This window comes from Gigantopelta aegis, chromosome 8 (assembly GCF_016097555.1).
Source record: "Gigantopelta aegis isolate Gae_Host chromosome 8, Gae_host_genome, whole genome shotgun sequence".
NCBI lineage: Eukaryota > Metazoa > Mollusca > Gastropoda > Neomphalida > Peltospiridae > Gigantopelta > Gigantopelta aegis.
Window position 1 is genome coordinate 64,482,257 of NC_054706.1, and position 14,909 is coordinate 64,497,165.

General features: G+C 35.9%; 1 protein-coding gene across 3 annotated transcripts in view; it reads left to right on the forward strand.

Annotated features, from left to right (window-relative positions):
• The first annotated feature begins 884 nt into the window (after positions 1–884).
• LOC121378397 (serine/threonine-protein phosphatase 2B catalytic subunit alpha isoform-like) overlaps positions 885–14,909 on the forward strand; it is a 47,206-nt gene continuing 33,181 nt past the window's right edge. For all 3 annotated transcript variants that reach the window (XM_041506547.1, XM_041506548.1, XM_041506549.1), the window contains exons 1-2: positions 885–1,058; positions 5,633–5,833. In XM_041506547.1, coding sequence (XP_041362481.1) covers positions 1,010–1,058; positions 5,633–5,833 — 250 coding nt within the window. In that variant the 5' untranslated portion in view covers positions 885–1,009. The remainder of the gene's footprint in view (positions 1,059–5,632; positions 5,834–14,909) is intronic.

Here is a 14,909-nt window from a genome sequence, read left to right on the forward strand (position 1 = left end):
TGAGGGAGGGGCAAAAGCCCCTTCTAGATGTCACTGCACCGCCATGCCTGCATGCTGATTACAACACTTTAAATATGTATGTACATGTATGTATGTATGTGTGTGTGTGTGTGTGTGTGTGTGTGTGTGTGTGTGTGTATGTATGTATGTATGTATGTATGTATATATATACATATATATATATATATATATATATATATATATATATATATATATATATATATATATATATATATATATATATATATATATATATAAACAACTCTTTCCTCCACTCGGCTACCCTTATTCTCTGTTAGCAGCAAGGACTGTTTATATGTACTTTCTCACATACTTCAAAAGAGATGAATAAAAAACCCACATGGAGCTGCCCTTTAAAGTTATGTCTGTGGGAAAGTGCAAATAAAAGATCCCTTAGTGCTAATGAAAACATTTAGCGGGATTCCTCTGATGACTACGTGTCAGAATTACCAAATGTTTGACAACCAATAGCCGACGATTAATTAATCAATGTGCTCTAGTCGTGTCGTTAAACAAAACAAACTTTGTAACGTGTTTACGACTAACAAATCATAAAATATTTTGAGTACATTTTGTTTATCTTGTTTGATTAAACATATATTTTTATACATGCATTATAAACTATACTACTTCAAATCACTTTATTTATTTATTAGTAGTAATAGCAGTAGTAGTAGTAATAGTAGTAGTAGTAGTGACATCCGTACTAATAATTATTAGTTTTATTTTAAACTATAAATAATTAATAAAATACGAGGCTATAATATAAAGGAAGTTTATCGTTTGGTATAGACTTCTGATTCCCTGGGCGATGGCAAGGTTGCGCAAAATACTGCGCAGAAAATATCCTGCAAATGCAAATACGATGTTGTGAACGCCATCTTGAATTAGTATCTAGAAAGTGGTTGGGTTTATCGGTGAAGTATCACATCAACGGAGTGCCATCGAGGGCACCCTCTCCCATTTATTGTAATTGGTGGGCCTCAAGATGGCTACGACCGATGGTAAGATGTCAACAACGGAGAGGGTGGTGAAAAGTAAGTTGATGAATGCCAAGAACCTTGGCTGTTCCATTTCCTCGTAGTAATGTCGGCCATTATTATAAGCATAAACGCTAGGAAACCAGTCTGTCACATTTTATATAGCAGCAGCAACGTTGTTATGCATGTCTATAAGCATACCTAGCTTGTTATGCACCATTTTGTTGGTCAGTTGCACTTTCATGTGGTGTTTACTTGCAAGTAGTGCCCAAATACACCGGTTATCGTTTTGACAGCAACTTGCAGCTGCACGTCTGACAGCTGATAAAACGAGACATTTTTACATGGTTTTGGTTGAAATACCTTATGCCACTAAATATGCATGAATTGAAACTGGAAAGTGTTGTCTTTATTTCAGTCACATAAAATGTGTAGATAGCATTGACAGTTTTGATAGATCTGTGTTAAAATGTTACTGATATAACTGTCAAAATAATGAAATAATAATGGTGCATTTCATAAAAGGAATGTTGGTCTCAGCTATCACTGTAGGTTATTTTGGTAGTCTTATTTGCATTAAGTGACACTTTTTCTCTAGCCTGTAATAAATATATAGTCTTGTATGATAATGATTTAAGATTTAATATCTAAATACCAGAGATGGTGGTGTTTTAGCTGGGTGAAAATTTAAAGGGTGTGTGATTGGGGCCCTCTTCCAACAAAAACTAGTGCCAAAATTTAAAAAAGATGGTAAAACATTTCAAAGCTTGGTTAACTTACCATGGATAGTCTGACATTTTGCCCCATAATATCTATTATTAAAAGGTTGGTACAATTTTTTCAGTTTAACAGGACAGTCAAGATAATGTTGGTCTTTGACTCATTCTCGGGCATTCATTACAAATGTTATACATTAATAATGAATAAATGTTTAATGGCACCCAAGCATAAAAAATACATTGGCTATTGGGTGTCAAACTAAGGTAAATGCATTAAATAAAATCTTGTGAAGGGACGTGCTATGCTCATGATTCATTAACAGGAATGTGTGCACCACAGTGAGGAACAGCAGAAAGAGTTACGTATTTTCTCCACTATTGGGATATTGAATTAGCCATATGAACTGGGTATTGCATGGCTGTTAACTGTCCGTCGTGAGACGGATTTCCGTCGTCAGAGAAATTGTGGAAATTATTTTTTCAGTCGGGTTTTTTTTTTTTTTTTTTTTTAAAATGAGAATCACTTCGGCCGTTTTCGGTTTCCGTAATGTCAACCCGATCGCTTCGGATGTTTTCTTTGCCCCACTGACCCCCTTTAGGGACCCATCCCAGGGTATAAACTACTATACATTTTGGGGCCGGTGAATGGCCCCATTCCCCTAACGTAAATCCCCAATCCAATATCAAACTTTTCCCCAATTAGACCCTTCAACCCAACAGTTTCCCAATAAAGATTCCCAAAGTTGCTCTTATCGTGGACACTTGAACTCATAAAAATGTTTACAAATTTAGCTAATTGTATATATTTTTTTAAAATGACATCAAAAATGTTTCGTTTTGGTTTTCCGATCGATTATGAACACGTGACGAACAACTCTGACCTGGATATGCAAATTAGGTGTATCCTGTTTTGATACAGTCTGTTGTATCGTGGTTTTTAGTAATAATGCCACATTGTCTGATTTTTGGTAGAAGAATATAACTTTTTGTTTTAATCCATCCATTTGCGTTGACACGTATTTGGGATCTATCGCAACACGTCCAATCCGCTATTTACGGACGTAGAAAGTAAAAGTATTGACTTAATGTGTATCCTGCACTACCATTTGCTGTGCTATTTTAAGCAGACGATCTTATTTTGTAAAAGGGTGTGTACATATGTTTTGTACTTTTTTTCCCAGATATTTTATTATTTAAAAAAAATTTAAAATCATTTTTGGTACGTTTTTGTAATTAAACCCCCCTAAAAAAACAGGTTACTACAGTAATAGTAAATTAAGTGACACACCCCCCACCCCCCCCCCCCCCCCCCCCAATTTAAATGTGCTACTCCCTTTGAAGTAATGGCCGTACCCGATGTCACACCATGTGACGAACAGCACGTGCGTGTTTGAACACTGTTACGATGTAATAGTTCTGCTGGGCGATTATTAGATTGCGTATTATAGATATTGAGACTTAATAAAATTGATTCGGTGAAAAATTTACATTTACCGATCAGCGGTATGTTACTTCTTTATTATTTACGATTGAATAATGGGGTCATTCAAGAACTACTCAACGTGCACTAAGGCGAGTAGGAATTATGGGATGTGTGACAAAACGTAATTGGGGGGGGGGGGGGGGGTTATTGTGCAACATAATGTTAATTAATAAAGTAGGCAACCAGTCATTGCCGTTTTATTTTAACATATATGTATTACTAAAGACCCCAAAGTAAAATATGACATGGTCACAAAACGTTACACGAGCGAGAGGGGTATTAAAACTGCAAGATTTTGCGTTACGTATTGTTAAATGGACAGAGATCAACAGGACTATTCAACATTAGCGTAATGCAGTATCAGACATTGGCTTTTACCCCAATTTTTAACGACCATAATGAATTTGCGATAAGACTACGGCGACCCGATGTAAATGTATTTGAATATTTGATTTGCCGTCCATGAGCAATCTAAATTCAATTTCTCGGTTTGATTAGATTCTTTACCTACCTACCTAACCTATTCTTTTTTGGTCTAATGTGACTACATGTTTAACATATCTATCATCCTCTTATCATCCTCTTATAGATTCTCTTTATAATAAACTTAATTGTAATTATTGTTAAGTGATTGATATTTTAATAACTGGAAATTTGCTGGTTAAGGGTATAATTTTTAGTAAATTTCAAAACAAAAATAAGACACAAACAGGTCGGTTACATCTTAGTGTTTTTCCCATAATTGATGCTTCATTAATTTTTTATTGCAATCCATAGTTTTCGTGTTGTTTTTTTTTCTTCAGGTGACAGCACTATAATAAATAATACCTAAATGAAATACGTTTCTAATTATGTTTGTTATATTGTTTGTGTTGCTGAACAATCTCACTGACGCCCAATGTTTCTACCAGAATTTTTTTTTGGGGTATGGCACTATGTACAGTGTTCTCACTGGGTGAAAATTAAAGGAGGGTGGCCGGTCGGCACCACACCCTTCAAAAAAACCACACAAAAAACAAACGTAGAGCCAAAAAAAAAAAAAAAAAAAAAAAGATTCCAAGATATGCGAAAAACAATAAAGATGTTTGTAAAGTGATCTCCTAATGTCAGATACATTTTTGTTATTTCCATCTTCATCGAATGAATCGATCACTGTGATAAAATATCGCCAGCTGATAAAAAGTAGTTTTGTTTTTGTAAAGGCGGTGTATATATTATTTGGCACTCAAGATAAATGATTTTAATGATAACACTACCACTTCCGTTGTTTTTATAAGCGTTCATATCCCCTCAAAATCAAAAGTTTACAATATTTTATAAAGATCTGCTTAATAAACAGAATAACAGAAAGTAAAAATCATCAATTTCAACCAATTATATCTGCAACAGAGGACAAAATATATCAAACGATAGTTAGTGGAAACAAAAGACAGAATGACCGTTCTGATCACGTGACAAATTTGGCGCCAAATAAGAGGGGTTTTTTTTCAATCGGAGATTGCCGAATCCGTAAAAAATCAAATGTTTTCATTGCTTACATAAAATATAACTTTTATTGTGTCTATCAAACATACAAATGGATACAGATATTGGACAAAATAGAGGCTGTTAAAAATACTGTTAAATTGCGTTACGGTAAATGTTTCGTCAATTGCTTTTTCGCACACAACACGGCTTGTTTCCTTTGATGTTCAGTGTGCAGACTGATCGTTGTTTTTTGTGTGGAAAAAAAGTGCATTTGGAAATAGCGGAGATAGGTGCTGGAAAATAAAGAGGGGCGTTCAAAAATAAAGGAGGGCGGGGAACGTGAAAGGAGGGTGGCAAAATGGAATAGCGGGGCGGGGCGCCCCGCTTAAATGGAGCAGCGAGAACACTGATGTAAGTGAATGCAACTCTAATCAACAGGGTATGGGGGTGGCTCCACACAAAAAAATGAGTAATTAATTTTGTTAAAAGGTTAACTTTAAAAAAAAATCTGAGCATTTTTGGATATTGTACCATACCTGGTTTACCCTCTTGCAGAAACCCTGACGTCACCATTTTTACTTGTGGAAAATAAATGGGTCGTACTAAACATCCAAAACACTGAAATTTACTCTGGGTAAACTAAGTATTCATGAGCAGAAAAATTTGCCAAATTATTTATTGAACATAATTTGTTTTAGTAGAAACGTAGTTTGAATTTCGATGCAAAATTTGTTGGGATTGATTAGGTGCTCATCTTAGATTATGGAGAGTCATTTAGGATACTTGAAAATTGAGCATATAATTTATATTTAGTCATAATTTAGTACTAATGTTTCTTTTTTAATTCGCATGCTAATGGAAGCTAAAAAATAACTACTTGAACTAATCTTATTAGAATTGTAGTTGTTACTTATTCCACTTGTGATTAGTCAACTTTTAATTCAAAATGGTTTCTTTTTCAGGTGTACCATTTCCACCTAGTCACCGACTGACTATGAGTGAAGTATTTGATCCTAAAGGAAAACCAAAACCAGACGTTTTAAAACAACACTTTATTTTGGAAGGTAGATTGACAGAGGATGTAGCTTTAAGGATAATCAACGAAGGTGCTGCTTTGCTTAGACAAGAGAAGACCATGATTGATATTGAAGCACCAGTTACAGGTTTGTACTACATGTAGTCAGTGCTAATTGTGGGGTTTTCTGTGCTTTACAAGTCTGCAACCAGTGTAAAAGGTATACACAGTGACAAATGTCAGTCGTTATTTATTTCCATTTTTGTTTCAGTGGCAGAGATAATATTATGTACCAATGCGAATTTAAAATTTATTGGTACATTGCTTAGTGTTTTATTGTTCCATGTTCATTCAGGAACATTCTAAATTAAACATTAGGTTCAAATTGTAATTTGGGATTAAATGTGATCAAAACAGTGGAATATTTTCTTTAAAAATGTAATATAATTAAGTAGCTGATAATGTGACTTGCTGTTCTGTAAAAATGAAAGTAATAGTTTGTATTTTCTGGCATTACTGAAATACTTCTTGACAGAACTGAAGAATGGATGACTGATCACAACAAACAGTGTGTCATGTGTTGATGACACAAAAGTAAACATGATGTTCAATGAGCTATGTAACTAAAAAGCTGGTGTCTTGACATAGTTGTGTGAGTTTTTGAAATCATATTGAATCCAAAATATTCTGGCAACTTTTTCTCACTAATGCTGGTAACTCTGGGACCAGGTCAACTTTTGACAGAAAAAAAACTTTTTATTTCGCCAGTTGGATTCAGGCCTGCCTATAATTGTTTGATGAAAAGTTCACAGGACAGCTCTGCTGTGTTGGATGTACATTTCAAGTTTCAAGAGAATCCAACTTAAATTTTTAATGTGCCAAGTGATATATTATCCCTGGAAATGCCCTTCATCCCATTTTATTAGTAATGATGGCCAGTGTTATAGCTTCTGGATTAGAATCATGCACGATACATCGACAGGGTGTCCTTGTGCAACTCGACCCAGTGATTTTCCATGAGAGCCGAAAACTGGCAGAATTAACTTTTTTGGAAACAGAATTGCAGTTTTCAGCGAAGTTAAAAAAAAAAAAAATTGCAAGTACAGTACTGTTGGCATATGCGTATGTCTATTTATCAGGTTTACTTCTTAGTCTGTTGCACCTGTGCAGACAGAACAAGTCTTTTGCCGGGCGTAAGTTCAGCCAGCCATTGGTTGGTTGTGCAAGTCATTACAATTATCATACTATTAATATGTACCAGAAGAAATATGAATAAATAACATTTTCTCCTTTAATTTGTTAGCACTTGTGTTAGCTAAATTGTTAATTACATATTGTATTCTGAAACAGAATTTACAAAAGTGTGCTATGTAAAATGGAAAACCACTGGGTCTATGTACTGCCATTGTATGTACATATTTTTCCCCCAACATGTAACACCATTATGCTGTATGAAACATGTCTTGTGATCATGGGAACCCATCGAAAATGTTTATATTATTTTCGTTGAATAGTTGTACTCAATATAATAATCATGGAAAACAGCCCCTGCATTTGCACATGGCAGTCGGCAATGCCATGGAGATTGGCACAGAGTTTTTCATTCTCTGCATTTCACTGCCATTTATATTGGCAAAATATGCTACCATTTTCTGTTGCTGAATTGCCTAATCCAACTTGATAAAAAAAAAAAAAAAAAAAATAATAATAATTACCGGTTTATTTGGGCTTGAAATGGAGGGCATGTGGTCTTGGTGACAGTTTCCTAACAGAAATTATTCTGTTATTAAGAAAATTATTTTAATTCTATATCGCGTTAAATATATTCTGACACTTTGATGTAATATAATATAAAATTGAAGTGGCATGTCACTGCGGACTGACTACGCTGTATATAAATTGTCATCCCCTTGCAAACCCATTTTCTTGAATGTGCACGTGTTATTCGCGTGTTAACTGTTATGTCACATTTGTACCACGCTTTGGTATCATTCCCTTTGATACATGGTGTATGTTAGTTACATCATCCTTTTACAAGATATTTGTGTAGTTGGACCACAATTATTGCGTCGTTGAGTGACTGGCTTAGCCCGAGATCTATTATACCCGTCACTCAACGGCCGCAATAACCATGGTCTAACTAGATGAATCTCTCTTAACTCTCTCCAACCTGGACAAAATTTTGCCCGCCAGGTTCCAAAAACTTGCTCCTTTTGTGAAATGGAGGAAATTAGTAGTGGTTCATTAAAAATGATTATAACTTATTAATTATTGGAATAATACCACAACATGTAATGAAAGATTTATTACTAATATAATTTTCTTCAATTGTAAATATTTGTAGTGAAATTTTTTGAAATTATAAATATTGTACATAAAATTGTAGAAAAAAATACCCACACGGTAAACAAATTTTGCCACATTTCTACTCACAATGTTTTATTTGTCAGTTACTCTTTATGCAAGTCCTTTGTGCACTGAATTTTGAAACTCAGCAATGTGTGGTACCTTTCAAAACAAGGATAAGGACACATAGGTTTATCACATTGTTTGCAGATATACTGTGTTTGATGTCGACCCTTTGGAACTTTTCAATCCGATCACACAACACAATCCGGAAACGCCTGAGCTCCACTTTTTGTCTTGTTGTTGTTGATCCCGGTGAAATGGCGTTTGTTTTCCAGTCTTGTTGGAACATCGTCAATGCTGTATCTTGGCTTGGCAGTTGTGGCACGATCGTGTGTTGCTACAAGCGACGAAATGATGGAAAGACTTAGTTTGTATTTGCTGCATGCAACTGTTTCCAGACAACTGTGAAATTCACAAATGCCAGTTCCAATAAATAGAGGAACACCTTTTTCCACCATTTTACTGTTCTGTGCACACCAAGATAGGTCCAAATCTTTTGATCCAATAAATTCACTCCACCCATAAACTGGTTGCAACACTCGATAGCTTTTGGTTTGTTGATCTCTCTCCTGTTGTTATTGGCTGGGTCCCTGCATCGAATGTACTTGATCATCATACGGGTGTTGTTGATGGTAGACAGCACATTTACCGGCTTCTTGTCCATCCAGGCAATGAATAAACACTTGTCATCCCGAACAAACATTGGGTTGTCTCCTTTTTTCAACTTAGCTCTCAGTATTTGAGGCGGAGTTCTGCGTCGGTTTTCCCGTAGAGTGCCGCAAGCTCCAACACTGCATTCAGATAAATCTTTGAACAATTGTGGCGAAGAAAAAAAATTGTCCTTGTATACATGATGTCCTGCATCCTTGACAACTTCACACAACTGCATGACAACTGAATTCGTTAGTCCCACCTCTGTGTTTTGTTTTCGTCCAACATACATAAACCAGTTGTAGCAATATCCTGTCGAGGATTCACACAGTACCCATGCTTTCAGTCCCCATTTATGTGGCTTCTGTGGCATATACTGACCCATAGATGAACGGCCCTTGAATGCAAGTTCTTTCTCGGGTTAATAAATGTCGCGAAATCTTTCAATCAGTTTATCAACAACAGGGCGGATTTTGAAAGTTGGGTAATGGTTTGGATGGTCTCTTGGAAGGTTTGTTGTGTTATCACACACATGGAAAAACATCCATATTATTTGCCAGCGATCACAGCTCATGATCTCTCGAAATCCTTTAATTTGGGTCAATGCATTTGTTGACCAATAGGATGCATAATTGGGCAACTTGACAGCTCCCATGAACAACAAAATGCCCAAAAATTATTTCATTTCAGTGTTCACTACAGGTACCCATCCACGTGTTGTAGAACAAGGCGGTAATGTATCTTTGGGGTGCTTTTCAAAATACTGTTCTGCGTACAAGTTCGTTTGAATTTTTAGCATCGAAATAAAATCTTCGTCAAGAAACTTACAAAATATTTCAAACGCAGTTTCTGTTCCATCTTTATCGAGCAAAACGCCGGTCCGTTTGTCGAATCGCGGAAGCCAAGAATCCTCAAACGAATCCGATAATGAAACACCTGGTGTCGGAACGTCAACATCAGATTCCGAAAAATCTTCACTATCCATTTCTCCATCGATATCACTCGCCGTAAAACCTTCAAACAAATCTTCATCTGAATCGCTATCATCAAAGAATTCTCTCCAAATAGCATCTTCGTCGGCCGCCATGTTTATTTGGGCCAAAACAAAATTGATTCGCGATTTCAACAGATAATTTTTTTTTTAAATTTCATGTAAGCATTAGATTTTTCGATACAGGAAGGAAGTTGGACCATTCATCCGTACATGCGCAGAAGGTAGCTTATAAATAGTCTATACAGGGCTATTTATAGTAATCAGGGAATACCGTACTTCGATTGTCGAGTGAACTCGACAACCGGATTTCACAGTGAAACGGCTAAAGTCGAGTACACTCGACAACCGGACGGAGAGAGTTAAAAGGCAAATTATTCGCCGTGGACATTTTCTTAATTGCAGGGGTTGGGTAAACTCAATTTCGGTTCCGTGATTTTACCAACATGCTACAAACAAGGTACTTAGAGGGGATGATTTTCCGTTTCAGATTTTGCCACATTCCATTTCAGATTTTTGCAAATTCCGTTTTTTTTCCGTTTTTGTGTTCAATTAGTGTCATATTTTATTGTTATAAACTATATACATTTGTTTTATTGTTCCAGCTCTGAGCTGGTTTGCTATTGCTATTTGTTAAATACCTGTAAAAATAATTTTTGAAACAAACTTTAAAAAAAAGAGAAGTGTATAAACCGCAACCAGGGTTCGTATGCGCCTGGAAAACCCTTGAAAACCCTTAAAAAGAAACTAATGTATTCCAGTGCTTGAATATCCTTGAAAATCATCTTGCGGTCTGGAAAACCCTTGAAAATGATAATTTGATGTCAAATAAAATATAAACGCCTAAAACGGAGGCTTTATTTACTTTATTTAACATGTAATTAAATTATTTGTTTCATTTCCGCGGCAAATCAAATGCCAATCGTCCGGCCAATCGATGTTTACCGGCTCAGTTGACGTGTGAATGTTTGTTGTTGTTTTTTATATTGCGATGTGAGGATCACGCGGCCACGAGATCCAAGCGACAGCGTCGCCATATTGGAAAAGAAAGTTTGTCACTTTTTGCCGCTGGGTATTTAGCAAGTTCAGGGAACACAAAGATGGTTGGCACTTGTGTGTTTAACGACCTGTGGAAACTCTGTACGGTCCTGGAATTTTGGTAAAGTTGACATGTAAAGTGCTTGAAAAACCCTTGAATTTTGACTTCCTTTAAGTGTATGAACCCTGCGCAACACTTGGTTCCCACCATCGTCCGTAAATAAACCGCACCTTTAAATAAGCCGCAGTTAAAACAAAGCCACAAACTTAATTATTGTTTGTATTTAATAATAATAAAGACATCCATTCTCCCTTAACCTTCTGACTACTGCAGGCGAGATATCTCGCCCGACGTCACGTCAGTTCATATAATGTACACAGTATACAGTGCATTCCCCAATTCATATTTCCCACCGTTTTGCACATGACACTCACCGGAAACGGAAATATAATTAAAGAAAAAAGATTTTTTGCAAAATGGTGGCTTTTGTTTTGATTTTTTCAATTGAAAATACCTTGACATTTTGAGTTCAAAAAGTGGTTTTCTGCAAGTATTTTCGCTTGACAACAATGGCGGCACGTCACGGTCATTTTCAGGGATCGATAACTGATTGTGACAGCTAATTTGATAATAAATTTGATCATTTTACCAACAACGGAAATTACCAAATATTGCAATATGAATGGTAGTTCAGGTTTAAAAAAAAAATTCTGGTCAGAAAACCACCGTTATCGGGAATAATGGACATAAATACTGGACAGCTGGCCACAAATGCCAGTAAGTAAACGCACCTTTTTCGATTTTTTGCCTAATTTTAATCACCATTAGCCGATCTAAAATAATAAAAAAGTACCAAAAAAGACATGAAAATAATACTTACCGATTCATATATGAACTTTATTTCATGTATTTATAAAACATTTAAGTGAATATATGTGAGTAAAAATTAAAAACTTTTACCCACTCGACGTGGTTTTTGTTAAAAATTAATCCAGTAGTCTAAAGGTTAACTCGCCTTAAGCCATATTATATTTGAAATATGAATTGGGGAAATACACTATATACAGCGTACAGTATGTCGACTTGTGTGACGTCAGGCGAGATCTCCACTGGTAAAGCTCTCACTTGATGCATGGTCGGTTTGGGATCAATACCCATCTGTGGGTCCATTGGCAGGGCTTCTAGAATTTTATAAAAATCCACTAGCCATGGGATCAGTGGTTTTAAAAATGTACTAGCCATGATTAAAAAATCACTAGCCCTACTTTAAATAAATACAATTTTACTAATATTAATAATCAGATATGTCACCTAAAGATGGAGCTTGAGCTTAAAAAGCCTTAGATTCAGGCGGAAAGAGAGGGAAGGATATTCATATTTACAAAATATGTAAATGCAGCATTTGACAAGGTGTTTTTTTTCACTAGCCATCGGGCTAGTTATAGTAATTATTTACTAGCCCAACACTGAATATCACTAGCCATGGGAGTGGGGCTACCATAATCTAGAAGCCCTGATTGGGCTATTTCTCATTCCAGCCAGTGTACCATGACTGGTGTATCAAAGGCCGTGATAGGTGCTGTCCTGTCTGTGGGATGATGCAAATAAAAGATCCCTTGCTACTAATGGGAAAAAATGTACATGGGTTTTCTCTCTAAGACTTCATGTCAAAATTACCAAATGTTTGACATCCAGTAGCCGATGATTAATAATTCAGTGTGCTCTAGTGGTGTCATTAATTTTTATTTTTGAATCAGGTTAAATAAGAATTTGTGGACAACAAATTTTCCAAATTTGCTCCCTTTTTTTCCCGCCCGGCTCATCCGAAACGGGCAACAACAACAAAATCTATGCATGTGGTGTTTTCTTATGTGCTTAAATGTCTTCTGCAAAAGTCGTCCATGTTTATTTCTTTGAACCCTTGATTTGTATTCATACTTTGGCCAAGATATTTTTAGTGTGTTTTCCAATCTCTGCTATTTTCGTAAATTTCAGATTTTTTGTTTTTAATCAACTCAAAAGCCTGAAACATGATTGTTCTATAAACTTCTTTATGAGCTTTGCAAAGTTTCCTTAATGCCAGACACAATTTTATTAAAATATCAATCAAAACTACCATATTTTCCCGTGTTCTCGCTGGGTGAAAATTAAAGGAGGGTGGCCCCGTTCAGCACCACACCTTTCAAAAAAACAACCAATAAACGAAAAGCAAAAAAAAAAGGGGGTGGGGGGGCAAGTAGTTTGGTTACCATATTGTTGTGTGTTGATAGACTGTGAAAAGACATACTCCTTATTTTGCCTACAAAAAAGTGCAAAAAGGTTTATAAATACGAAATACAAGCAAACTTCGTCTCTTAATTGAACCGAAGATGATATCGGTCTGACATTCACGGGCAGTTCCGGTTTTGCTGGAGCGATCAAAGTTTTAATATTATTTCTAATAAAGATTTCAAGATATACGAAAAACAAGTAAAGATGTTTGTAAAGTGATCTCCTAATGTCGGATACATTTTTGTTATTTCCATCTTCATCGAATGAATCTATCGCTGTGATAAAATATCGCCTGCTGATAAAAAGTAGTTTCGTTTTTGTAAAGGCGGTGTATATATTATTTGGCACTCGAGATAAATGATTTTAATGATAAACACTACCACTTCCGTTGTGTTTTTTATAAGCGTTCATATCCCCCCAAAATGAAAAGTTTACAATATTTTTATAAAGAAGTGCTGAATAAACAGAATGACAGAAAGTAAAAATCATCAGTTACAACCAATTATATCTGCAACTGAGGACAAAATATCAAACGATAGTTAGTGGAAACAAAAGACAGAATGACTGCTCTGATCACCTGACAAATTTGGTGCCAAATAAGGTGTTTTTTTTCAATTGGAGATTGCCGAATCCGTAAAAAATAAAATGTTTTCATTGCTCACATAAAATGTAACTTTTATTATGTCTATCAAACATACAAATGGATACTGATATTGGATAAAATAGAGGCTGTTAAAAATACATTTAAATTACGTTACGGTAAATGTCTCGTCGATTGCTTTTTCGTACACAACGCGGCTTGTTTCCTTTGATGTCCAGTGTGCAGACTGATCGTTGTTTTTTGTGTGGAAAAAAGTGTGCATTTGGAAATAGCGGAGATAGGTGCTGGAAAATAAAGAGTGACGCTCAAAAATAAAGGAGGGCGGCAAAATGGAATAGCGTGGCAGGGCGCATGTATTATGCGCACCGATGTATAATGCGCACCCACCACTTAAACATGAACTACAATATAATGCACACCGTTTTTTTTTTTAATCACAAAATTGACGGTGAATGCAATATGTACCGGTACAGTTTCCCTGGTCACCAAAATTGACTAAAAGCGAAAACAGCGGTATATTCAAGAAACAAAACTTAAATCCGCATGCCCTAGTTCCATCCAGCGAAAATAAATGATAATTTGGTTAATTTACAAACCTATAACACGCTTAGATCTCGTTTTTATCACATGGAGTGAAAAAGCAGGTTTTATATCGATAAATACCATGGGAATCCCCATGTCCCAATTGCTTGAAATAATTTTGAAAGTTAGTATTCTGATGTCGCTCGAAGCACAACAATGCCTACGTCGCGACAAATTTCACAGAGTGAGCACAGACTTGGGGTGCTTTCCTTTCACCTCTCCTGGACATGTTCCAACTGTTCTGTCCTGGTTGTATCCCCTCTCCAGAAATCGTAAGGGTTTTAAGGGTTTGTAACGTTTTGTATTGAGACACTTACTTGTCTGAACTTTATTGTTACTGAAAATGTTAACGAACTGTGAAGAAAAATCTCACAAATGAACAACAAGCAAACGACAACAAATCGGATGTTGATTGCGTGAACCGTGCACGAGAAAACAAACCGAACCAAAATGATAACGGTCACGTGGTATACGAACGTCTGTGACGTTTACACAGGAAGATTCCCTCTAAAAATAGATTGGACCTCGCTTGCTTAACGTTTTTTTCTCGAGTGCGCACAGCATTTTAAGAAATACAAAAAATCCATTTCGTGGTTTTACAAACATAGGATTACCAGGATTACCAAAAAGCACTTCAGGTGAATGGAAATGTGTATTCTAAATAATAAAATGTAAGTAAA